The following is a 27,390-nucleotide window of genomic DNA, read 5'->3' as shown; positions in this document are numbered from 1 at the left end:
GAAATTTCATCCAAAATTTAAGGGATTTCTCCCAAAAATCTCTATTTTAGACAATCATTTAATATTTCCCCGAAATTTCTGTTTCAGTGAGGACCAAACCGTAATTTGAAACCAGAGCCAACTATTAAAAATGTTCGCGCTGTGAGCCAAGAGAGTCCATGAGATATCGAACATCTGAAACACAAATGACCAGATTGCCTGGCAAAGCCTGCAACGTATGAACAAGTGATCTACAGACTCTTACCTCAAGGCAGGGAGCACGATGTTTGTTCTCTAATTTGTCAAATGGTCCACCGTGAGGATTTTGTTGAGGCTTGTTGTCCAGGCGAATGCAATCTATGTGTGTGCTCTTAGGCTGAAATCTACCATCTTTGTAAGTACTTGTTGTTCTTACTCCTCCTTCGAAGGAGGTCTCTGGAAATTAACTTGCAAGTGTAGTCAGAGTAGTCTTTTAGAGAATATACCATTGGTTCTCAAGTGAAACCGTGATTCCTGATTGTGTTAGGTGTGGACCTTTTGAGCTCCTGGAATTTCGATCTTCAATTTTGAAGTACTTGTTGTTCTTCGTCCTTCGAATAAGGTCTCTGGAAATTAACTTGCAAGTGTAGTTAGAATAGTCTTAGAGAATATACCATCGGTTCTCTAGTGAAACCATGATTCCTGATTGGGTTAGGAGACCTTTTGAGCGTGGAATTTTCGATCTTCAATTTTGAAGTACTGTTTCAATTTTCTATTTCACATCATTGGCTGATGCTATCTTGGTATGGATTGGTACCAGTGCTTTCACTTTTTATTTCAAAGATGGCTTGGCTGCCATGATCTATACTTTGCATGCTTTTTCTACCTTGAAATATGGAACTGAACATGTGTAATGTCACAAGCAAGCTGCTATTGAAGATACAGCGTGAATTATGGATTGAAACTCCCACTAAAATCTCAGTTGTTACTTTAAGCTTCAAGGTCCACGGAGGAATCATAAGCTATATGACAGTGCTCCTCATGGGTGGGTTTTACTTTTCCTTGCCGAGCTATTAATTTCAAGTAAAGTCCAATTTAGAGTGGAGAATGTTACTGTTGATGATTGGCTTTAACGTGTTTGGAGTGGGAGATTGTTCCAACATTACATAGTTCTTTTTAATCTTGTTCTTTTTTAGTGCTACATCATTACATTGTAATAAAGAAGCCTGGGACTACTCTCAGCCTTGGATCTGCTTGGCTTGAGATCAAGTGACCTGAAGTCCCTGTTTAGAGCAGAAGCCGACCCTAGCTTTGACCTTGGTTGCATCCTTAAATTTGTTCAGCCATAGATATACAGTTGGTGCTTGGGTAATTTGACACTAGAAGCACAGTGATCTGCTCCTAAAAGTTGTGACCTTTGTTTAATACAACCTCTCGCACTCAGTTAGAATATTAAAGAGTTGGCCATGTTCCGGATGATTAATTCTGTTCAGATCCAGTTTGTATTTGTGGAAGAATATACACGCAGAGCAGATCTTCCTTACAACATGGGAACCGGTTTAGAAATGTTTTCCTTACAACAATGGTTACAACTAATTGTGACAGCAGGTCTTCCTTGTCACTGTGAAGGGAAGAAAATAGAATAAATATATAGATAGGAAGAAGTTGCTTATAAGTTTATAACAATGCTTCCAAAGTGTTGCGGCTGATACTTCTTTTTGTTATTTCAAAAGTTGGATGAAAAATTAGATGCTTATGATTTTTTATGCACTTAGAAAAGGGAGATTTTATATGGTGCCTCATGTAGGCATTGCCACCCTTGATATTCGATCCAACAGCAGCCCACTTCTGCTGTACTACTTACACTAGACTTCACGCTTGGGCACCATATAATATCTCCAGAAAATGTCTTATTCCATACTGACTGTTTTCCTCTATTTGTTTCCCTTGTAACATTGCAGATTATTGACTGATAAACCACCCATCACTGAGGGAACTGAGTTTACGAAATTGGCATGGAGTCATTCAGCTGTGGATGATATGTGGGTGCAACACATCAAGGGTTTGTTTAGTGATATTGAGGGTTAAGATTAATTTAAATCAGGGGCAGTCAATTAAGTCATGATCAAAGTTGTGTTTATGAAGGTATTTATTGGACTTCTATTTTATTATTACTATGTTGGATATGTCAATTAAGTCATGATCAAAATTTAAAGGGATTGTTTATTGGCCCGCTTGTTTTGATTGGTAAATTTTTGTTGGAAAAAGAGCTCTACAACTTTCACAAAATTAAAAATCCCTCGTGGATGATTTAATCCCCAATCTGAATCCATTGTCTGAAATTAGGATCAGCTTGCATCAAGTGCTGTATTGAACTTTCATCTCGTCCCTTTTTGTTTTTCAATATACAAGTTAGCAGGCATGTGGATCAGCCACTCAACTTTCTATGACGGCTGAAATGGAACCAGAGTATCAGTGTTTCACCCCTATAGTATTGTTTTATAGGATCTTGATTGTGTTTCTAGAAAGCATTAAGCGAAGTTCAGCCTCCCATCTTGTGCAAAGATTTGGATTGCAAAGGCAGAGTATGATGAATCTGGTCCATCAATTGTTCACAGGAAATGATCTATACCAAAATCTTAGAGAACAAGATGAGCAGATGGAATGAGGATTGGCCGTGTCTCATTTATTGGGCCGGAATGTAAATACGGTGGGCTCCAAAACTCATTTCCATAGGATGATCCTAACCCTACAATCTATAGAGGTTTTTATAATGTGCAGTCACTCTGTGGATCGGAGGATCAGGATCATCCTTGCAAGATTTTTGTATAGGGGGCGAGGTTTATGAGGTATTGCGCAGCATGAGCAAGCCTCTATATAACACCATCTCCCATGTTGTGTGAGCCATCCTACCTCTTCATTACATAGCACCTCACATAGATAGGGTGTTCCTAAGAAACCATCTCCATACAATCATCTTAACCATTCGATCTATAGACGCCTAGTTTCTAGCCGTCCATTCTAAAACTTGACAAATCAACACATACCATGATCCTATAGAGATGATTTCTTAGGGACACCCTACCTATGGTAGGTCCTATAGAATGAACAGGTTGGATGACTCACCTATGGTAGGTCCTATAGAATGAACAGGTTGGATGACTCAGACACCATAGGAGATGGCGTATATAGAGGGCTACTCAAGCTGCACGATATCTCAGAAACTTTTTCCTGAATATATATATATATATATATATATATATATATATATATATATATATATATATAGAGAGAGAGAGAGAGAGAGAGAGAGAGAGAAAACGGTTCCTACACATATGTGTAGATAACTTATCTACACACTAGGTTAAAATACAGTGGGGGCCACATTATTTGGGTGATCCAAACAATTCATTTTTAAGGCCCTCACATAGATAGGGTGTCCACAAAAAATCAGATCCATAGGATCATCCTAACCATTCGAACTGTGGAGGCAAAAAATGGACTAATTTGTGAAGGTTTAAAGACATCCATTTTACCTCCACAAATCGTAGGGTTGGGATGATCCTATGGATCTGATTTTTTGTAGACACCCTATCTATGTGAGGGCCTTAAAAATGAATGGTTTGGATCACCCAAATAATGTGGCCCCCACTGTATTTTAACCTAGTGTGTAGATAAGTTATCTACACATATGTGTAGGAACCATTTTCTCATATACATATATAAGGAAACTGTTGGTGCGCTTAAGCTCACCAAGCTTATGGTGCGCTTAAGTGCCCAATCACATGGGTCCCACATTTTCTGTGGTGATCCAAACCATTCAAGGCCCTATTGTAGATAGGGGGTGTACCAAAAATTAGCTCCATAGGATCACCCTAACCCCTCCATTTGTGGAGGACAAAAATGGGCAGATTTGTGGACAAACAATGTCTGTCCATTTTGACCTCCACAAATGGATGGGTTAGGATGATTCTATGGAGCTGATTTTTGGTACACCCCCCATCTATGTAAGAGCCTTTCAAATGAATGCTTTGGATCATCCTAACAAAGTGAGCCCCCATGTGATTGGGCGCTTAAGCGCACCGACAGCTTCCTCTCTCTCTCTCTCTCTCTCTCTCTCTCTCTCTCTCTCTCTCTATATATATATATATATATATATATATATATATATATATGAGGAAAATGATTGTGATCTTGAAGCTCTATAGCTTATATGAGCTTGAGGGCCCAAACACATGTGGGCCTACATTGTTAGGATGATCCAAACCATTCATTTGAAAGGCCCTTACATAGATAGGGTGTGTACAAAAAATCGGCTCCATAGGATCATCCTAACCCATCCAAAAGTGGAGGGCAAAATGGACAGACACCGTTTGCCACAAATCTGCCCATTTTTGGAGGGTTAGGATGATCCAATGAAGCCGATTTTTGGTACACACCCTATCTATGATGAGGCCTTGCAAATGAATGGTTTGGATCACCACAAACAATGTGGGACCCATGTGTTTGGGCCCTCAAGCTCATATAAGCTATATGAGCTTCAAGCTCACAATCATTTTCCTCTATATATATGGGGGGCGAGGTTTCTGAGGTATCGCTCAGATAGCTTATCTAAGCGAGCCACTATAAACATGGACGTGCCCGAAACACGGCTTTTTCCGTTGAACTTCGCTTTATTCCATAACCTTGCCTGACGGAAGAAAGTGAAATTCCCCTCAACCTGAAACAATCGATATATTTCCCTTTCATGCTCGCCCTACTGAAGTACCAAAGGTGCGCGGAGCCAATGAGTTCAATCGTTAAGCGTCACAAGTCTACTTTGTGACTAATTAATTGGTTTGCGACTGAAGGATCCTATTGACTAAAGGTTCTTCGGTTTCCTTTAGAATGAATGTCGCTATGAAGTCCCTACTACTTTGATTCAAAAGGCGAACATCCCCCCCTCTCCCATGTTGTTTGACTCATCCAACCCATTCATTCCATAGCACCTCACATAGATAGGGTGTTCCTAACAAACCATCTCCATAGGATCATCCTAACCATTCGATCTGTACAAGCACAAAATGGACCCATTTTCTAGACGTCCATTTTAAACCTCTACAAATCAACACTTACCATGATCCTATGGAGATAATTTCTTAGGAACACTCTATCTATGTTAGGTCCTATAGAATCAATATGTAACATAACCCAAACAACATAAGAGTGTAGAGCTGCAAGGAAGCCATTCAAAGTGGACTTAATCATACATTTCTGCCAAATTAACACCCGATTATGAGGTCTATTGCTTCCTTCGTGAGACAGGACGTACCTCTGTCAGTTTTACGCAGCAACAGGGGGGCTGCTCGCCTTCATAGAAGGGCAACAGGGGGAGGCAAAAAATCCGCTGTTTCACAGTTTTATGAAGTGAAACATCCCTCCCCAACTGGAATCTACTACATTCAGGGATGAGCTGCTCCCGATACTACCTTTTGAAGTCAGCTTTCAATGAGGAGTGCAGTGGATAAGAAGTGGTGGGGCTCGCAACCTGCCACTTCAACAGAGCTTGTGATTAAAGAACGCATTTTAGCTTTGCTATTGATACTTGTATTTGCTCTATTCTGCCCAAGCCTAGCTGAGGAAGTCAAGAGTGGGTCAAAGAATAGACTGACTCGTGTTTTTCTCTAAAAGATTTGGACTTTCCCCTGTCTGTTCATACCCACTTGGAGTTTTTCCTTTTCAAATGTAGCTGATCTAGTATCGGTAGTCAGCCAAAGGAAAGCGTCCCTGCAGGCGCTACCTACCTTATTTATATGAGCTTGCTTAGATAAGCTTTCTAAGCGACACCTAAGATAGGGGTGAAATCGCTAAAAAAAAAAGTAAACACTCAGAAAAATTGCAACGGTGAACAAAATCCAATAATAAAACTTTCCAAAAGTCAAGTAATGCTTAAATAAATAAATATGTAAACTTTCCAAAGCTTAGTAAATGTCTAAATATTAGTATTTTACTTTCTGAATTCAAAAAACAAACATCTAATTTCAAACATCAATAATTTACTAATTCTCCCAAAGTGATCAGAAATCGACAAGGAAGGTGCTCAAGCCTCTTAGTAATGCCACGGACTCTTTGCCATCCTTTAGGATCATGTAAGATTGCAAGAAATTCACCAAAGAGCCATCTATACCTCTTGATTCAAGCAAATTGTAGAGAGCTTTCTGAAACTTCTCACCAAAATCCCTGCAGACAGAGGAAATAAGTCCCAGCTTCAACTCTTATCCAAAAAGATTGTGTGTGTTAGATGGACAACCTTGCTATTCTTTTTGCATGTGGATTGGATTGAAACATCCCTACAATTCCAAAAAACAAAAAAAACAAAAAAAAAAAAATCTCGGTTGCTAGAGTGAACCCTAACAACCCATTTAAATTGCCCAGATTGATTTCTTAAATCCCCTTTTTCAGTTGACTGATGACCAATTTTCTTTTGTAGAATGAAATTTCCAGCTCAATGCCCAATTGTTTTTTGGGATTTGCTAGGGAATTTCGTAGACAGACATGCAAAAGACGGCCGCGGCCAAATGCCTTCCCCATAATTCACTAGCAAATCCTTTACTTTTGATTTCCCATTTCTAATTGTAAACACAGATTTTAGCAAATACCCAAAAGCGCATCTATAATTACAGAAATGCCATTAGGCTATCTTTAAGTATAAAAGAAGGCAAGAATCACACAGAATTTACAAAACAATGCCATTCGACCCTTTACCTTTAAAACAGGAAACCTACGATTTTCATTCCAAAAGGAATTTTCCTCCAAATCCCAACAGTGAATAACTCCCAAACTTGCTAAAATCGCCCTCATGCCTTACTTTGCTCGTGATTCTCCTCCCAACGTCCATTTTTTAACCAAAAATGGATTTCTCCCCTAAAAGAGGCAATCCTCACAGCTAAGGAACAGGATCCGCCACAACGGCTAGTTTCGCCCATCTTCCCTCTATAAAAAGCCCTTCAAGCATCATCCAAATACAACATTTTCTCACACGAGAAAACCACCACAACAAGCCCTCTTTTCTTCAAGCATTTTCTCTACTTTGTTCTTTTCTTTCCCTCTCCATTTTCACTATTTTAAACGGTTGGGGCAGCATCCGAATCGCCATCTCCGTAGCTTTCAAACAGGCACCAAAATCTCCTATCTCACTCGCCACCGGCACACGCACAGTTCAACAATCATCTCTATAAACAGGGAAGCCCTGAACCCTTTGATATATTTTATAACAGTGACTTATTGATGCTAGTTTTACACTCGTTTGTGATTTTGCCAACACTAATATGCCTTCTTGCTTATACTGATATCATCCTTTCATTTGAACCTGTTTACTATTACTATTTTCATCTTCTTTATAGAACTGCAGCTTATCGGATCCCAAACTCCAGATCTTAATCTCCTCATCTTATAATTACATCATATTTAATCCGGACCCAACTATTAGCCTCCTACTCACTCTGGCATGCACATTTGGTTTAATTATAAATTTTGAAACCATCTCACTTGTTGTACTTGTATCATTAAGCTACTTACTAATAAATTTCAGAACCTCTGTTTATTTAAAGCCATTTAATTATCTGGTTTACATCTCTAACAACATTTAGAACTTTTAAAGCTTGATTTTCATATTGCTACAGATTCAACCAAATTTGTTCAGGTCATTAAGTACTCAATTTCTCCCTCTTCCTTCGAATTCAAGTTTGAACATTTAAACTTTCAAAACATTTTACTAATTTCAAACTATGAAACTTCTACTAGTTTTCATTTGCGTAATTATAGATGGGCCTAGCTGTCTCATGCTTCCCACACCTTCACAGTCAGTCGATTACTTCATTCCTCCAAGTTTTATTCCCTCCTCAATTTACTTTAATTTCCGCAATTTTTATTTTCTCTCCTACTTTACCTTATTTCTACCACACCTTTCCCTTTCGACCTATCTTCTTGGCTACCCATGTCTTCACATAGGGCACCCAAGAGGGGCAACTCATAGGCGCCCACTTTCAAAGTAGACACCCAAAACTAAGAACTTCATTTCATACGCTCACTTCTTTGCCACTTGTCACACGCAACAAGTAACAAAGAGGGGCAAATGTAAACACAGATTTTAGCAAATTTTATCGTTATCCCCTCCTTTCGAACTAAAAAAACTACCCAAAAACCCATCTATAATTACACAAATGCCATTAGGCTATCTTTAAGTATAAATAAAAGGCAAGAATCACACTGAATCTACAAAACAAAGCCATTCTACCCTTTAAAACAGGAAACCCACGATTTTCATTCCAAAAGGAATTTTACTCCAAATCCCAATCGTGAATAACTCCCAAACTTGCTAAATCGCCCTCATGCCTTACTTTGCTCGTGATTCTCCTCCCAACGTCCATTTTTTAACCAAAAATGGATTTCTCCCCTAATGCTCTGTATGGTTGCCGGGTTTTTTTTGTTCCTGGGAGTTATGTGGGAGAAAAAAATACCCTGGGAGATAGGTGGGAAAAAAAAAGTCCTAGAAGTATCCTGGTAAAATAAAAATCCCATGTTTGGTTATGTGGGAGAAAAAAATACCCTAGGAGATATGGTGGGAAAAAGAAAATCTTTGTTTGGTTGCTTGAACTGTTGGGTAGAAAAAAATTCTTCTCAAGCTTTTCTTTGGTTCCTGAGTTTATTTTTGTTCCTGGGGTTATCTTGGGATGGGATGAAAATGCAATCATTACAAAAGTGGGATTAAAAAATTCACCCCACAAGTAATCATTACAAGAGTGGGATTAAAAAAAACCTAGTGCTAAAAGGCAACCAAACATGGGATGGGACCAAAATTTAACTTACTCTCCCACATAACTCCCAGGAACAAAAAAAACCCGGCAACCAAACAGAGCATAAAAGAGGCAATCCTCACAGCTAAGGAACAGGATCCGCCACAACGGCTAGATTCGCCCATCTTCCCTCTATAAAAAGCCCTTCAAGCATCATCCAAAGACAACATTTTCTCACACGAGAAAACCACCACAACAAGCCCTCTTTTGTTCAAGCATTTTCTCTACTTTCATCTTCTCTTTCCCTCTCCATTTTCACTATTTTAAACGGTTGGGGCAGCATCCGAATCGCCATCTCCGTAGCTTTCAAACAGGCACCCAAATCTCCTATCTCACTCGCCACCGGCACACGCACAGTTCAACAATAAGCTCTATATACATGGAAGCCCCGAACCCTTTGATATATTTTATAACAGTGATTTATTGATGCTAGTTTTACACTCGTTTGTGATTTTGCCAACACTAATATGCCTTCTTGCTTATACTGATATCATCCTTTCATTTGAACCTGTTTCCTATTACTATTTTCATCTTATTTATAGAACTGCAGCTTAACGGATCCCAAACTCCAGATCTTAATCTCCTCATCTTATAATTACATCATATTTAATCCGGACCCAACTATCAGCCTCCTACTCACTCTGGCACTTAGAAGCAGGAATCTTCCCTCGGGGTGCCGCTCCCACCTCGGAACCTCGATTCGGCGCTCCTTAGCAAGGAGCTTCCAGGGAGCGCGACCCCAAAGAGCAGGAACTACTCCCATGACACTCCCAGCCTACTTCTATTACTCCATAAGTCCTACCATCACCAACTTCCTTGCATCAAACTCCTCCAACTCTTCAAATTACTTCATTGGAGTAAGCACAAAGGCTTGTGCATCTTCAAGGCACAGGGAACGAGGCGCTCCCAAACTTAGATGGTTAGAAATTACTCTTCAAAGATGGTTAGAAATTACTGGTTTTTTATGTACTTAACTTTTGAAAGATACATATGAAAATGATTAGAAGCTATTGTTTTTTATGTACTTGAATTTTGAAAGATATATAAAGAAAATATTACATTACACGCTCCGATCGCGCTCCCAAACTTAGAATCTTCTAGACCCCATGCTTCCCCGCCCCCGCTCCCGCCTCCGCCCCCTCACCCGCACCCGCTTCGTGCTTCTAAGCTCTAGCATGCACATTTGGTTTAAATATAAATTTTGAAACCATCTCACTTGTTGTACTTGTATCATTAAGCTACTAACTAATAAATTTCAGAACCTCTGTTTAATTAAAGCCATTTAATTATCTGGTTTACATCTCTAACAACATTTAGAACTTTTAAAGCTTGATTTTCATATTGCTACAGTTTCAACCAAATTTGTTCAGGTCATTAAGTACTCAATTTCTCCCTCTTCCTTCGAATTCAAGTTTGAACATTTAAACTTTCAAAACGTTTTACTAATTTCAAACTATGAAACTTTTACTAGTTTTCATTTGCGTAATTATAGATCGGCCTAGCTTTCTCAAGGTCCCACACCGTCACAGTCAGTCAATTACTTCATTCCTCCAAGTTTCATTCCCTCCTCATTTTACTTTAATTTCCCCAATTTTTATTTTCTCTCCTACTTTACCTTATTTCTACCACACCTTTCCCTTTCGACCTATCTTCTTGGCTGCCCATGTCTTCACATAGGGCACCCAAGAAGGGCAACTCATAGGCGCCCACTTTCAAAGTAGACATCCAAAACTAGGAACTTCATTTCATACACTGACTTCTTTGCCACTTGTCACACGCAATAAGTAACAAAGAGGGGCAAATGTAAACACAGATTTTAGCAAATTTTATCGCTATCCCCTCCTTTTGAACTAAAAAAACTACCCAAAAACCCATCTAAAATTACACAAATGCCATTAGGCTATCTTTAACTATAATATTTTTTTTGAAAGGGCAAATATAAAATATATTTATAAACGAGACCAAGGAAGTCCCAAAGTGATTACAAGAAAACAAAAATAAACATAAACATAAGCTCTACATATATCAAGAAATTGGAATCTTAAGGGGGAAGATAGTTAAACTGTTCTAAAACCTCCCTAAAGACTCCTTCTTTAGCTAATTTATCTGCAGTCCCGTTTGCTGATCTTTTCACATGATATGCCTGAAGATGAAACCCTCCAATCATGTCTTGTATCTCATCAAAGAAATCTGCAAATCTCGAAGAAGGTGAGTGTGATCCATTAATCCACCTTATGACATTTTTTGAATCGCCTTCAATCTCCACTCTATTTAAGTCATTGTTAAGAAGTTTGATACCATGGTGTACTGCTCGAACCTCCGCCTCATTCGAATCCGAGATCCCAATTGGACCCGAAAAAGCCCAAACGACACTCTCTTGATCATCTCTTAACACCCCTCCAATACCAGATGGACTAGGATTTCCCATGCTAGACCCATCAAAATTAAATTTCAAAAAGCCTTTTATAGGTGGTTCCCATACTTGATCCACCTTAGGATTTCCCATAACTCCATTGCATATCACCCTCCAACCATGCCACAAATCAAAGGCCGATACAAAAGCAAAGCTGGGTATGAGTCTCACCCAGGAGATGATAAGCGCTACCACTTTATTAAAGAGGAAAGAGGGGCGCCTAGAAAATCCTTTGAAGACTATCATTTCTTTCCTTCCATATCACCCTTATTATAGCTAGAAAGGAGAATCTCCACAAAAATTTTCCTTTACCGTTCCATGGACTACCATTCCTAATGTTCAAACAGGTCTAATAACTTTGTTGGGAAAACCCATATAACACCAAATCTAGATAACAACCTATTCCATAACTCTGTAGCTACCTTGCAATGTAGGAGCAGATGGTCTACCGATTCCCCCTCTTCTATACAAAGAGCACAGTGATCAACAATAATGATATTCCTCCTTCGAAGGAAATCCACCGTCTGAATTCTCTCCATAATAGCCGTCCATGCAAAAGTTTGAACACTGGGAGGTGCTTGGATGGTCCATACCTTGGCTACTTTGGAAGATGCAGCATGAGGCACTAGGTGATGATAGAAAGATTTAACCGAGAAATCCCCCCCCCCCAAGTCCCATATCCAAATTCTTTTATCCGTGCCAGAACGCTTGATGTAGATCTTTTCCAATAAAACCAGCATCCCGTCCACTAACTGAAGCTCTTTGTCAAAAAAGTCCCTTCTAAACAATGGTGCCCAAACCACTCCATTCTCATTGCAAATAAAATAGTCCCTGACCATAGCATCTTTATCTGTTGCAACCACAAACAAATCCAGAAATATATCTGATAACGGTCTAGAGTCACACCATGCATCTAGCCAAAATTTGACCCGATTACCTTTGTATACCCTGAATCTTATACCTTTACCAAATTTCAATTTCAGTTTCATCACATCCCGCCATATAGTAGCACTTTTCTTTTTGTAAATATCCACCGATTCCCATCTACCTGCCGAGGAACCATACTTACTTTCAATCACTTTTACCCAAAGCTGCGAGCCTTCTTCCCCAAATCTCCATAACCACTTTCCCAATAAAGCTTGATTAGTCTCCTTGATTTTGCGAATACCCAGACCACCCGCCTTAATGGATTTACAAACCTTCTTCCAACTAAGCAACGGAATCACTTTCTTCTCATTTGAACCCCTCCATAGGAATCTCCTTTGGATTTTTTCCAACCTAAGCGCCACACTGACAGGACATTTGGCCAATGAAAGATGGTAGATAGGAATATTAGATAAGACTGCTTTTATAAGGGTAATTCTGCCACCTTTGGATACAAGGTTTCTCTTCCAAGTGTCCAATCTCCTCTCCACTCGTTCAACGATATGATCCCAGCATTCCCTTTTAGGTTTTCCTGCTCCAAGAGGGAGGCCAAGGTAAGAAGAGGGAAAAGAGTCAACCGAGCAACCCAAAATGCCTGCCAAGCCCAAAACTTCTTCTTGATGCATATTAATCCCGAATACCTTAAATTTGTAAAAATAATCTCTGACCGTAATTGCTTCATAACATCGAAAAGTGGCTTTGAAGTTTGCAATCTTCAAGATTTCAGGAGAGCTAAATAAAAGTGTCTCATCGGCAAATTGAAGATGTGAAATTTCCACATTCCTATCACCCACAAAGAAGCCTTTGAGCAACCCTTTCTCTCCTCCTTTATTCAGTAACCTACTAAGTGTCTCCACCACTACAACAAAGAGAAAAGGGGATAAAGGGTCTCCCTGCCTAAGACCTCTGGAAGATTTGAAAAAACCTTGGGGGGATCCATTAATGAGAATAGAGAACCATGCCGATGAAACACATTTGCTAATCCAGGATCTCCACTTAATACCAAAACCCGTCCTACCAAGCAAATAGTCAAGACAATCCCATTCCACCCTATCATACGCTTTCTCCATATTCAACTTGCAAACTATACCCTGTTTCCCCATCTTTGTGTAATAGTCAATCGTTTCATTCGCAATAAGGGAACAATCAAGGATCTGTCTCTCCTTAACAAAAGCGCATTGGTTAGGAGAGATGACCTTATGTAGTACCCTTTTGATACGATCGGCTAAAACTTTTGCAAGGACTTTATAAAGGCATCCTACCAAGCTGATAGGCCGGAAATCTTGCACCCTTATACCTCCCCTAATTTTAGGAATGAGGGCTATGAATGTGGCTCCCGTCCCTTTGTCTAACTCCATCCCCGAATGGAATTGGTTGAAAAAATTAATGACATCCCCCTTGACATACTCCCAACAATGTTAAAAGAAAGCCAAACAAAAGCCATTAGGGCCCGGCACCTTATCCTTTCCCAATGAAAAAACTTCCATCTTGATTTCCTCCTCCGAGAAAGGGACTTCCAAAGCTTCACTGTCAACTTGCTCAAGACATCCAAACTCCAACCCATCCGGGAGCGGCCGTAATACTTCTTCCGCGGTATATAGATTTTGGTAAAATTCCACAACTTCTTTGATAATGGTTTCCCTGTCCTCCACTAATACACCATTCGCTTTCAAGACTTCTATCTAATTACCCCTTCTGCGCACACTAGCCATAGCATGGAAATAAGCTGTATTTTTATCACCTTCTTTTAGCCATTTGACTCTTGATTTTTGGCGCTATGATATTTCATCTTGCAAAATGATTCGATTATGTTCTTCATTTAACTTTCCTACTTCCTCCATTTCATCTGCACTAGCCTGACCTGCTTCATCCTTATCAAAAATTTCCTTGATGCGAAGCGATAACCATAACTTCCTCTCATTTTTCTGTCTTGCTTTGTCCTTGTTCCACTCTTTCAACTTTTGTTTCACATATCTGAGTTTTGAACCGATAACCATATCCGCCTTTCCGAAGACCGTATGTTGATTCCACCAACCACCCAATCTTTCCTCCATCTTAGGATTTTCCAAGCAAGCCAAATCAAATCTGAACGGAGAGGGGCCCCATGACTCAAGTCTCGGATCCAGCAGAATCGGGCAGTGATCAGAAATAAAATGCTGGAGTGCTGTCTGACAGGTTTCTCGGAAGCCTTCAAGCCAAAATGGGCACAATAGGAACCTGTCGATTCTGCTTTTGCTATTATTTCTGCACCAAGTGAATTGAGGGCCCATCAAGGGTAAATCAATAAGTTCATGCCTTGCTATGAAATCAGAAAAAATTCTCATATTTTGGTTAGATCTTGTATTTCCCACACGTTCCTCCACCAACCTAATCTCATTAAAGTCCCCACCGAGGCACCAAGGATGAGACCATTTACCTCTAATCTCATCCAACTCCCCCCCAGAACATATTTTTTTCCGCCCTCGAGACCGGCCCATAAATGCCAGAAAATAGCCCAACAAAACCACTATTGACATCTCTAACTACCACAGATGCTGAAAAATTACCACACCACGAATCAAGGAGTTCAAACTTTACCCCATCCCATAGAATAATGATCCCTCCAGATGCCCCAACCGCATCCCTAGATAAAAAATTCCAATGATTCGGCACACCCAAACTTTTCATAGCAGCTCTATTCACGTCAGACTATTTTGATTCTTGAATGCTGAGGATGTCTGGTTTATGTATTTTAAGAAACTCCTTTACTTGGGCTTGTTTATCTAGGGAGCCCAACCCGTTACAGTTCCAGCATAAAATCTTCATGGTAAACGACCGTTACCTTTGCTTTTACCCTTAGAGGTGCTTTTACCACCTCCACTCAATTCAATTCTCCGCTTGACCGAAGATGTCATCCCCTCGTAGTTTACATCAGATTTCAACCTGGCCAATTCTCTCATCATTTTCTTGGATATTAATTCACAGCGCAATAACAATTCTCTCTGTTCAGCCTCCCAATACATTTTCTTTAACTTGCTCACTAATCCCGCATATGATAGACCTAATTCCATACTTGTTTCCATAACATGACTGGCAAAAGATTCTATTATATCACTCTCTAATTCAATTCTCCCTGCATGCTGCTCACTTACAGGTTGATGCACAATCATTTGTAATTCAGCCTGTACTATTGCTGAATCTTCAACTTGTGGATTAACTTCGGGAGCTCTGTTCCTTAAAACTTGATGCGAGGATGGTTCGTCGTATTGGGCTTCACCATGAAAATCATGGTCCTTCACAGAGTCACCTTGCCCAACCATCATCTCCTCCGGGACCTCCGAGGGGGGATATCGATTGTTATTTTCCGGATTAATTGCTGACTCAATTCTGCGAAAAATGAGCTCGACGGGAATCTCCGGGGGCGACCTAGGGCTGATCTCCGCAAACTCAGAGAGGTTCAACACATCTGTTGGCATGGGATTTCCAGGTGCAACCCGCGGTAACTCCAACTCTCTTTCTCCAGGAGCAGTATTGACAGAGATAGCTAGGATACCAGAACAATGATTCTCCGTGGTGTCAATGTTCTCCATATATTGACAAGCCAAGTTACAAGGTTGGGGTGTAGAAATGGGAGTGGCAGTAAGAGAGTGGACCTGGGTGGAAATCTATGATTTGTGGACACCGACAAGAGTGTCGCGTGTTGACACGGACATGTAGCGTCGGACACGGCAAACCCCCAAACTTTAGATACGGGGACACGGCTAAAATAGAAGGTATATGTAATCATGATATGTGGATATGGATTTGTGTGTCCAGTTTCGACATGGATACGAGTTGTCTAAATGAGGTTAACACAATATTCAATAAAAAACATAATGTCACACTTGACACTGTACAAAAACATGTCCACACACCTACATTAAGTCTAACACTTCCAGCAATACAAGTAAAAGTGCCCAAAGGAGTGTCGACACGTGTGGACACGGGTGTCGTGTCGGACACGACAGGACACGTGAGTCAGCAATAAATTCGAAGTGTCGGCCAAATCATAGGTGGAAATACTATCTATTTGCTTTTGAATAGCAAGCCCATTTGGGAGGTCTGGGCTTCATCAACGAGGCCCGCAAACAAGTTCAAAATAAGACCCATCCGGTAGCACAAACCTCTTAATCCACAATCCTCTAAAGACCAGGGCCCACTGGTAAGAAAGGATAGTCCATTAGCAAGGCCCTCAATAGGGGTTGGCGACAGCTGTTTCCACCTAAATACGATTCACCAGGAGTATCCGGTAAACCATTTCCTACTTCAGCTTCTGATACACGACTTCGGATTCTTGACACGTTTACCACTTGTGCTAGAGGCGGATAAACATTCCCAGAAATAGCCATTGCGGAAGTGGCACGTGCATTACAGATTTGAAAATTGAATTGACCGCTATCTTGCGCATCCCCCAGATTACTATCATACGCATGCACGACATTGCTATCGTGCGCATGCGTCTTCTCCGGCACACTCGCTGGGAACTCTTCTGCAAACTCTGGATCCTCCAAACTCAGAGAATCCTCTGACACAGAGTTTTCATTAGCTTGATCTTGGTTTGAATGCTCATCTGAGACCCTTCTTACATTGCCAGGAAGCCTTATCTGGCCTCCATCAGAAGCCTCCAATGTAGCTAGATGGAACCTCTCCATTTTGGCCCACATTGTTACTCCGTCAACACAGACCGGAATCGAGACCACCACGGGACAGCTACTGCTCGTTGCTAACTTGATTTTAGCAAATTTGTACCCCCTTCCTGATTTACAAGAAACATCTGTTGTAACCACTCTCCCAATCTTACTCCCGATTTTAACAAAATTCTCCAGGCACCATGCTTGGGACGGAATACCGGAGATAAGCCACCAATCCACCGATTCCAGATCTGAAAATTTTTCAGACCATGGGCAAAGTTCCAGAAACGACGAATTTGTGGCGATTGTCCAGGAATGTTGAAGGTCATGCAAACTTGAGTCCAGCGGAGGGATGATCATAATCACAAGTAAATCAATTTTGTACACTTTCAGTCTCTCCTTCGATCCACTTCTTCTACTCAGCCATTCTTCTAAAGCAGGAACATTGCCAGACCTACCTGATTTGATTTTGCCCCAAAGACTTTGTTGAGCCCTGTTGATTGAGGCTAATGGCACAATATCACTGTAATCTGGTTTGGCAAAAACAATATTCTGGGAACTATTTGCAGTCACTGATTGAGCCTTCTCTTGAGATATCAATCTCTCGTGGGATAGGGTTGATACTGCCGCATCATTCAACAGATTACTATCCATAGAAGACCAGATTTTTCCGCAGCCCCAACACTCGCCCGTCTTCGGAAATTATGGAACCCACAACGACAACACCTCCCCCCCCCCCCCCCCCCCCCCCCATCCCAAGTCTCGAAGAAGAAAGAGATCTCTCCTTCAAAAAGCAACAGCAGCGGAAAAAAGAAACAGAAAAAGAAGCTGGGAAAGAATGCATCAGAAAGGACTGAAGATGGGGAATGAAAAGTCATGTCCACTTCAACCTGACACCCTCCCATTTCAAATTTCAAATTTCAAATATTGCCCATATCCCCAGTAGGAAAAAACACGCAGAGCCAAAACCAGACTCCACCATTGCTGGACAGAAAATACCACCCAACCCGAGCCTTCCCCACCATGATAATTTCAGGCCATGGAACCTTCTATTTGGAAGCAAAAGCACCGAACCTTCCCCCGTCCTTGACTTCAACAAACCACTCCAAAATGAAGGAGAAACTTGCATAGAAGTCAGACACGTAAGATGCAGCAGAAAAATGGAAGAACTGCCTTGTGGGATATTTTCTGGGAAGGAGACCATATTTCATGGCGTTAAGAGATCATCTAGCTAGAAAATGGCAATTGAAAGGAGACCTCAAGCTCTATGGATTGAGTAATGGATTCTTTCTCTTCAGATTTTCTAACTCTGAAGATTGCTCCCATGTTCTGGAAGCTAATGGGCACCATTATGGAGGACGACCTCTCGTTCTGAGAAGATGGGCAATGTATTTAGCCCAAGAGAAAATAAAGCTTGACACCATCCCAATATGGATTAGACTCCCAAACCTTCACCTCAAATTCTGGACTAAAAAATCCCTTAGCAAAATAGCAAGTGGAGTGAGGAAACCCCTCTACTTAGACTCCCAAACTGCTGAAGCCACAAGATTACTCTATGCCAGGATCTGTGTGGAAGTTGAGGTTGGAGCCAACCTCCTTGACTCTGTTTTGATTTTAACTTCCTCAGGCAACATTTACCAGGGAGTGGAATATAATTGGAAACCCCATTCTTGTCCCTCTTGCCATACCTTTGATCATTCCACCAAAAACTGCCCCCTTACCAACCTCCTTGACTCTGTTTTAATTTTAACTTCCTCAGGCAACATTTACCAGGGAGTGGAATATAATTGGAAACCCCATTCTTGTCCCTCTTGCCATACCTTTGATCATTCCACCAAAAATTGCCCCGTTACCAGTGAAAACTCCAGGCAAAACCCCAAAAAAGAATGGAGGCACATTCAAAAAGAGCAACCCATGGGAAATCAGCCCACTGAGAGATCCTCTTGCCCAAGACCTAAGGAAAATTCCCCAAGGATATCTACAGATGATGCTGAAAGCTCAAAGTCCAAAATTCATACCCCTACAGCCCCCCTGAGCATCCAGACATTCAATCTCTACTCGATCCTCCAAAATGAAGAGGAAAACACTCGAGATGAAGTTCAAGATTCAGAAGATGAGGAAAACACTCAAGAAGAGGAAAACATTCAAGATTCAGAGGAAGGTATGGAAAATGAAGAAAATCTGAAACACTCAGACTATGAAGCCATACAAGACAATGTTAACCAAGATTCAGATGGAAAGATGGAAGACAAAGAGAGTGAAGAAGATACTGGATCAGAGGACTACTCCGACCTTGAAGCCCACATTTGCATCTTTTCCAGAAAAGGACGATCAAACAAGCATAAAAGGCCCCAGAGTCTCCGACCCTGAAGCCCTCATTTGCATCTTTTCCAGAAAAGGACGATCAAACAAGCATAAAAGGCCCCAGAGTCCCTCCAAAAAAGAATGTATCAAGTCCACCTGATTCTAAGTCGAACAAGAGGATAACGGTGAAGAGGAGACCCCAGAACTTGAAGAATCAAATTGGCAGGAAGTTCCCAAGAAAATCTGGCCAAAGCGCTCACAAAGAACCCATCTCACCCCTTCAAAATTAGTTGATCATGTAATTCAGGAGTATTGATCATTTTGTTCTCTTAGGCTTCGTGCTTGACGCTCATATATGAAGAGCCTTGGTTCCCCTTCTCGCTTGTCCGAGGTAGGGTTGGTTTGTGATGTTATTTGTTGAATAACATGTATTAGGGATAGTTTAGTCATTACTTGTTAGAGAGAGGGTATTGTAGTCATTGTACTTGGTTGCCCTAGTTGGGCCTTATATATAGTTATATACATCATTTTACATGGGAGCTCCCTAGTGGAGACTCTCCATCCTTCACTTCTCTTCTTCTTCCTCTCTTTTAACCCTAATCTCATTTCTAACATGGTATCAGAGCCAATGGGTTGATCCTTAAGAAGGAAAGAAGAAGAGTCTCTCTCCCTCCACGCCATTCACGCCTTCACAACATTTTTTTGTTCTCTCTATCTCGCATCTCTCTATCTCTAAGTTTGTGTGTTGCGCAAACCAAATCCCTTATTTTTTTCTCCCTCAAATCTCAAAGTCCTCAAATATCTCTCTCGTAATCTCTCTCTTTCCTTGTCTGTAAAACCCATTTTTGAAGAAAATCACTCTCTTGCTCGTTTCTTTTTTGTCGTGACCACAAAATCTCCCTAAAATCTCACTCTTTCTCTCTCATTTCGTCAAAACCCATTTCGTGTTTGATCCATTTTCCCTATGTCGTATATCTCAAAAAAAAAAAAAAGCATGTATGTGTTACTTGTGTAAACCCATTTTGGGTTCTCCTCCACGCCAAAGCTCTCTTTATTTTCTCTTCTCTATAGCTTTTTGGCCTATGGCCTTTGTTTTTCTCATCTCATCTTCAAGGTGCACCCCAAGTGTTTGATAAAATGTCTCAAAAGGGGTTTTGTGCCTTGAAAGTCTTCTTTTCGTTTCAAGTTGAAGGCCTCCGGCCTCAACTTGGGGGGTTTTGTGCCTTGAAAGGATGTTCATGCCGTCGACCTTGTCACCAGACGATGGTTTCCCCATCGCTGGTTGGTTATCCTCTTCCTATCTTTTCGAGCGACGATGTTCATGCCGTTGACCTAATCTCCAGATGATGGTTTCCCCATCGTTGGTTGGTTATCCTTTCTCTCTATCCCTTCTCTCCAGGCGATGGTTTCCCCGCCGACCTTGTCTCCGATGGTTTTCCCATCGGTTGTTATCCTCTTCACTTGGCATTGTGCTGCTTCGCCAATGTTCGTTGTGCACACCATTGGTGTGTCCCTTTTGCTTGCTGGATCGTAGATGTTCCTGCCATGGCGCCTCCATTGCTCGCGATTTGCGGATCTGTTCGCCGTGTTCTCATTCAGGGAGAGACCATGTTTGATCACTCTCGTTGTTGTGTTACTTTTTTATGGCCATTGATTTTGATGCTGTTTATTGTGTCCACTGCTGTTCTTTTTAGTATTATGCTTTCATTACGTATTCACAACACCAGCTTGAGGAGTGTTATACCAAACTGGATGTGTATGAGCTTATTGTACTTTTTTAGTTGTTGATGTAGTTCTTTGTAGCAAGCAGGAGCTTCTTAGCATATACACTCCAGCTTGAGGGGGAGTGTTGAATAACATGCATTAGGGATAGTTTAGTCATTACTTGTTAGAGAGAGGGTATTGTAGTCATTGTACTTGGTTGCCCTAGTTGGGCCTTATATATAGTTATATACATCATTTTACATGGGAGCTCCCTAGTGGAGACTCTCCATCCTTCACTCTTCTTCTTCCTCTCTTTTAACCCTAATCTCATTTCTAACATTATTGTATCATCTTTTTCTATATCTAATAAATCGGTAGGGGTCCCCGTAAATATTTTTTTTTTTTTTTTTTTTTTTTAAAGTACGCAAGTTAAATAAAAAGACAAAAAAAAACTTACGAAATGTTGAAGATTCGAACCGAAGTAGGAATAGGTCCATCAGCAACAGAGCGCTCTAATTGCATTTTTTCCACGGTGATTTGTGTAGAACGAGCAGTGCAATAGAATACCAAAGAAATCCCGGATCTCCTAGTGAGTTTTACAACCAGAGAAAGATTGAGCGAACTCGAACTCTCAGCTTCTTCTTCTTCTTCTTCTTCTTCTTCCTCAGCAAAACCAAGATACCGAGCCTCAACATGGACACGCTCACCATTGAAATAACGCTTCAATATGAGTTTATCAGCATCACCATCGATGATCTGGAACGGGAACTTCTCTGGAACATCAACTTCCTACACAGAAAAGAAAAATGAGGTGAAGCTCAAATTTTTACAACTTGGCTTGACATGCCAGGTGATTTAGGGTTTTTCTCTTTACACTTACCTCATCGGTATCTACGGACTCTGATATCTCATCTATTTCATCACAAATCAAATGACTGAGGCGTAAGTCGGCTTTCTTACGTTTAGTATAGGCTGTGATGCCATCGAAGGGGTATAATGAAGAGGGTTGTTCTGAGGGTTCTGAAGGGGTTTGGGGGATTTTTGTCCTAGTAGCAGAAGAAAAAGGAGAGATAAAGGAACTACAGTAAGTTCGTGGTCTGAGTATAGATGAGCCAAGGGTTTTCCGAAGGAGGGAGGAGATGAAAGCACACATTTTTACCTTGTGGGTTGGCTCATTATGTTACGGAAAAAACAAACTCTTTTATATATAGATATATATACGCCCCTGTTTCTTCCCGGACCACCCTTCTTTTACACTAAAAGTAAAAGAGGGTGAATCCATCCCCATACCCGCCGTTTTTCTCCTCTTTCCATGGCTTCCAAAGACAAGAAACCCTCGTCCAAACCCTCCGGTAGCAGAACCGGCGGAATCCGTACACTTTCCGATTTGAATCGCCGGTCCGAACCTGGATCCGACAGTGACTCCGATGGGCCTCAGGAATACTACACAGGCGGCGAGAAGAGGTAACTTTTGTGCCCTGATTTTGGATGTTATGTTGTTTATAGAAATTCTGATTATATGTTATGTCATTCCTTCGTCTGGTAAAAAAAAAAATCAAAATCACAGATGACAGATTTGCAAATCTTTCATTGAAATCTGTTTCCTCTTCAAGTGTAGATGTTTATGGATTGTTTTTATGCTAATTTATAAGATGTGGTCTTACTCTGATCCATAGAGTTATGAAGAGTGATATTCATTCCTTTTTATCATATTTAGTTATTTACCGCCTCCGTATGTAGGGTTTTTTTTTTTTTTTTTTTTGTTGGATCTTCTGGGTCTGTAATGGGAGGAAATTGAACACATTTGTTTTGTGGTTGACACCAGAAGTTTAAATTAAAAAGCTAAAAGCGGTATTTCAGAGGTCTGATTTGGTGATGTGTATATCTTTTATCTGAGTTAGATTGTTTATGGGTGTTTTTTAACATTAGGTTTAAGTTTCAAACTTAATCATGCACTATTGGATTTAATAATTATTTTCATGGTAATATCTTGAGTAAGTTTATCTATGTAGAAGCATAAATGAACCATATGCCCTCAGAATGTCTGCTTGGAAGTATTTGTACACACCACTAAGTTTATCCGCCATGTTATTACTAGGAAGTGGTATGTTACCATGTCCGGATTCAAAGCTTCCTTGACTGTAATCCAATTCTTTATCTGTTACTATTTCTTGCATCATATTCAAAAAATTTTGCAGACCAATTGTTTCTTCTGTTACTGCACAGTTAGTATACCGAACAAATAATGTGTGATTATCTTTTCAGCTTTTTACCTTGTATTCGATGGAATATCTCGACCTAGAAATGTTCTCTTTCAACAAAAGCATATCTCTCTCTCTCTCTCTCTCTCTCTCTGAATGGCAACAAAAGAATTTCTGTTCTTATACCTAATGTTTCGATGACCCTACTTTTCTCTTCTCATCTAGAATGAACTAGATTAAAAGCAAAAGCATATGATCATTACTCGATTTGATCTCTCGTCTAAAAGCAGGACAATCAAATCATTAAAAGAAGTAGTTAGTTTTATTTGTTTGTTACTCCTCCATTCTGCTCTGGCATTTTGTGAGTCTTCTTTTCACATGGGATGTAACTATTCTTGCATAAAATCTTTGGCTATAGAATGTTAATTGTTTGGAGATACCTGTCTCTTTTGTAGTGGAATGCTTGTCCAAGATCCTTCTAAAGGTAATAACCAAGATGTGGATGCGATATTTGATCAAGCTAGGCAGTTGGGGGCGTTGGAAGGACCTGTTGATCATCTTCGACCTTCAAGCTCAAGAAGTTTTACTGGTACCGGAAGACTACTCTCGGGGGAAACTGCGCGTTCTGCTCCTCAGCAACCCGAGGCTGTCATTTACAATATTGTTTTCTGGAGTAATGGTTTTTCCGTAAATGATGGTCCTTTGAGGAGGTTGGATGATCCTGAGAATGGTTCTTTCTTGGAGGTAATATCTAATTACTTTATATGGAGAAGCTAGAATTTTGTTTTTTGATCATCATGCATCTCTTTCTTTTGTGCTATAAAATATGCATAAGCATTAATAGCTGCATTTTACTTCAATTTTTGTTTCAATTGGTAGCAAGGTTAAACTTCGGTTTCGGTTGTTGTTTTTGTCGCTGTGGAAACGAAAGCGTTTCTTTTTCAATTGAAAATTTCAGTGGAAATCTTGTAAAATCACAGAAACATATGGAAGCATATGCAAATGATAGATTTTTTTTTCCTGAATGGTGCAAATGATAGAATTTTAAGATGGGAATTTGAGAAATGCTAGAATAAGCACTAATACACACGTAAAAACCATCACATAAGCAAGTCAGGCATCCATAATGGTTTAACAGAATCAAACACTAGTGACATGTGCTGTCGTGCACATCTGATTTATGTAACACATGCAATTCATATAAATATAATTATGTAATACATACTCATATAGTATACTAACACACTGATGGTTTGTTTTCGGTATGCGTTTCAATTTTGGTTTGTATTTTGATGGAGATGGAAATAGAAACATTTTGGTTGTCTTGTGTTGGCTTTGGTGGAAGTTTAAAACCATGATTGACGTGCTGAACTGACATTTCTCTCTACTATATTATCTAGGATGTTGGGTTTCTTTGTTCCTTGCCCATAACACCGTATTGTTAGATTTGAGTCCTATGATTTGAGTTGACACTTTGAAATCTATTAATGATTCAACTTAGATCTTTTTTTCTTTTTTTTTGAAGATTAATTCAGCTTAAATCTTATTTGGCAAAAAATTGCCATATCTATTTGAATTTAAAATGTGATGGCTGTTTTTTTTAATCTATCTCAAAATAAATAAGCTAGTGACTGAAGATGGTTCTAGGCAGAACTGTTTGAATGTTGTTTTTATCTATCTCAAAATAAATAAGCTAGTGATCGAAGATGGTTCTTGGCAGAACTGTTTGAATTTTTTTTATCTATCTCAAAATAAATAAGCTAGTGATCGAAGATGGTTCTTGGCAGAACTGTTTGAATTTTTTTTATCTATCTCAAAATAAATAAGCTAGTGATCGAAGATGGTTCTTGGCAGAACTGTTTGAATGGGTCCGTGAATTCTTCCCACTTGAAGGATGGTAGGATGCAGCCAATTCTACTCATGATTGTTGAACTTGGTAGTTTACTTTTTAAATGAATGAACTTGGTAGTTTACTCATTTAACGAGGTAAACAATCTATCTCCTTGCAAAGATAGATTGCCGATTCTAATCCGAGATTAACATCGAGCCTATTAATGCACTGAACTTATTCTCAGTCCTATACTTTTCTCTGGCTATTTGACAATGTTAAAATCCATCAGTTAATTATTAGGATTTGAGCTAATATATGTTACACTTCTGCTCCGAGAATAACATCGAGCCTTTTTTCTGAATGGCAGAAGATTTCATTAAAAAAATGACCGAGATGGTCAAATACAATGAAAAGAAGGGAAAATACAAGAAGATACAAGAAACAGAACAAGAGAAGGGACAACAAAATCAAGGGGGGAGGAAATCAAATGGCTCCACTTCCTCCCTCGATACCCCAGCTCTCGCTAATGAATTGGCTACTGTATTGGCTGATCGGCGCACATTACGGAAAGATAGAGAAGCTCCACAACTCTGCCCTGGATCTCGTCAAAGAAAGGAGCAAAATGCCATGGTGCGAGTGGGATTCCTTTAACCATCTAATCACATTAAGAGAGTCACCTTCAACCACCACTTTAATATGATCAACGTTTTCAAGCAATTTAATTCCATGGTGAACCGCTCGCACTTCAGCTTCACTCGCATCTGACAAGCCTATGGGGCCTGAGAAAGACAACAAAACCGCTCTCATATCATCTCTAAGAACACCCCCAATGCCAGACGGACCCTGGTTACCCAAGCTAGAGCCATAAAAGTTTAGCTTTAAGTATGCGGAGGTTCCCAATCTTGAATTATCTTCGACTCCCAAGCAGAATCATGACTAATCTCCTTCCATCCAAACCAAAGATTGTAAGCTGAAACAAATTTAAAGCTAGGAACCGTCCTTACCAGAGATATTGTGGAGACAATCACCTTATTATAAAGAAATAGCATTGAGCCTATTAATGCACTAGACTTAATCTTAGTCCTATACTTTTTTCTAGCTATTTGACAATGTTGAAATCCATCACTTAATGAATTATGTGTTAGTAGCTGGTTGAATTGAGAGGTCGCATGCTTATGCTACTGAATGTGGTTGTTACTTTTTCGCCTTGGTTTCATTTAACTCAAATTAAGTGTTTAGAAGAGAAGGAAGACGACAGGGGGTGGGGTGGTAGTTCCCTTCTTGAATATAGGTATTATGTGGAAGTGATTGGTGGGAGTGTGGGACTGGTGACTGTTTTGAGTGGCTCCACCGATTATTGTCTCAGGATGAACTCTTAATGATGAAATTAGGTAGAACGACGAGGGTGTTCCTTTCTTGAATTTTCAGAAATGATGATAATACCATTGAATCTTAGACTACAATCTCTATCTGCGTGTTTTCATGTTATTTCTGCACACCCATCAAGTGTCTGGTTCCACAGAGGCAACTGGGATGGATTAATCTTCTTCTGAATTACATTCTATATATGTTGGCATATGCATAATGGGATATTTTTTCTAATGCAGAGCATCAGGAAATCTGAGTGTCCAAAAGAGCTTGAGCCGGCGGATAGGAGATCGGCAGTCCATGTTAATCTCATAAGGAGGGAAGAAAAGTGCCCCGTGCGTCCTTATTTCTTCACTGCTACCCCATCTTATCTTCTCCCTTTACCCATACTCTATTTTGTTTTTCTCCCAGCTTCTCCACGTTCTTCTTAACCCTCTCTTTCTTTGTTTCACAGGAACCAGAGAAACTTCACGTTCCATTTCAGGGTGTAGGAAGAACTTTAGGTAGTGGGTCTACCACCACCCCAGTAGCCACTGAGCAAACCACTGGTGCTATTACTCTCAATAGTGCACCATCCCCATCTATAGGCCTGTGTGTAAATGATTCATTGCCATCAACCTCAATTCAGCTAAGGTTGGGGGATGGCACTCGTATGGTTGCACGTTTCAACTACCACCACACAGTAGGTGATATCCGTGCTTTTATCGATGCTTCAAGGCCTGGTGGAACGAGAGCTTATCAGTTACAGACTGTAGGGTTCCCTCCCAAACAGCTCACCGATATGACCGAGACTATAGAGAAAGCAGGCCTAGCCAATTCAGTTGTAATCCAGAAGCTCTAGCAACTTCTGCAAAGGTATGTTTCTCTCTATTTGATCTTGGTACTTTTGCGGAACCAAACCAAATACATTAGGAAATTGGGTGAAATGTAGAACCCAGTAAATGATCTGATGAAGTGTGGTTGTCTTTGCGTTTTTATGGAATTATTCGTAGGTAGGACAGAACTTAGTGAAATCAAACTATGAAGAGGAGACATTCATGTAACAAGAGGATGATCTCATTATAATATAATGAACAGTGGTGGCTCTATGGCATAGGTGGGTCAACCTTTTATCAGTCTCACTTTGGCTCTCTATCATATTTAGGTGATGGGAGTTCAAAGGTGGTTTCTACCCCTCATTATATCAGGAGGAAACCTTCTCTGC

General features: G+C 40.2%; 3 protein-coding genes across 3 annotated transcripts in view; 2 read left to right on the top strand and 1 right to left on the bottom strand.

Annotated features, from left to right (window-relative positions):
* The window catches only part of LOC143850106 (putative F-box protein At4g22165), a 105,981-nt gene extending 103,787 nt beyond the window's left edge, over window positions 1–2,194 (top strand). Inside the window, exon 5 of the mRNA XM_077359411.1 lies at window positions 1,920–2,194. Within this exon, the coding sequence (XP_077215526.1) occupies window position 1,920 (1 nt within the window). The 3' untranslated portion in view covers window positions 1,921–2,194. The remainder of the gene's footprint in view (window positions 1–1,919) is intronic.
* A 3,648-nt stretch (window positions 2,195–5,842) lies between these two features.
* LOC143849963 (uncharacterized protein At2g39795, mitochondrial-like) lies at window positions 5,843–21,979 on the bottom strand. Its single transcript, XM_077359284.1, has 3 exons — window positions 21,667–21,979; window positions 21,244–21,575; window positions 5,843–6,177 (listed from the first exon to the last, which is right to left on the bottom strand). The coding sequence occupies exons 1-3, from the start codon at window positions 21,937–21,939 to the stop codon at window positions 6,015–6,017; spliced, it is 768 nt and encodes a 255-aa protein (XP_077215399.1). The 5' UTR covers window positions 21,940–21,979; the 3' UTR covers window positions 5,843–6,014.
* On the top strand, window positions 21,761–27,301 carry PUX4 (plant UBX domain containing protein 4). Its single transcript, XM_077359283.1, has 4 exons — window positions 21,761–22,250; window positions 23,443–23,731; window positions 26,426–26,521; window positions 26,641–27,301. The coding sequence occupies exons 1-4, from the start codon at window positions 22,099–22,101 to the stop codon at window positions 27,025–27,027; spliced, it is 924 nt and encodes a 307-aa protein (XP_077215398.1). The 5' UTR covers window positions 21,761–22,098; the 3' UTR covers window positions 27,028–27,301.
* The last annotated feature ends 89 nt before the right edge of the window (window positions 27,302–27,390 follow it).

The sequence above is a fragment of the Tasmannia lanceolata genome, unplaced genomic scaffold (assembly GCF_043159265.1).
Source record: "Tasmannia lanceolata isolate RefF3 unplaced genomic scaffold, GAP_Taslan_0.1 ptg000018l, whole genome shotgun sequence".
In the NCBI taxonomy this organism is placed as follows: domain Eukaryota; kingdom Viridiplantae; phylum Streptophyta; class Magnoliopsida; order Canellales; family Winteraceae; genus Tasmannia; species Tasmannia lanceolata.
Note: the sequence above shows the minus strand (reverse complement) of the source record. Positions and strands in the feature narration are given on the sequence as shown.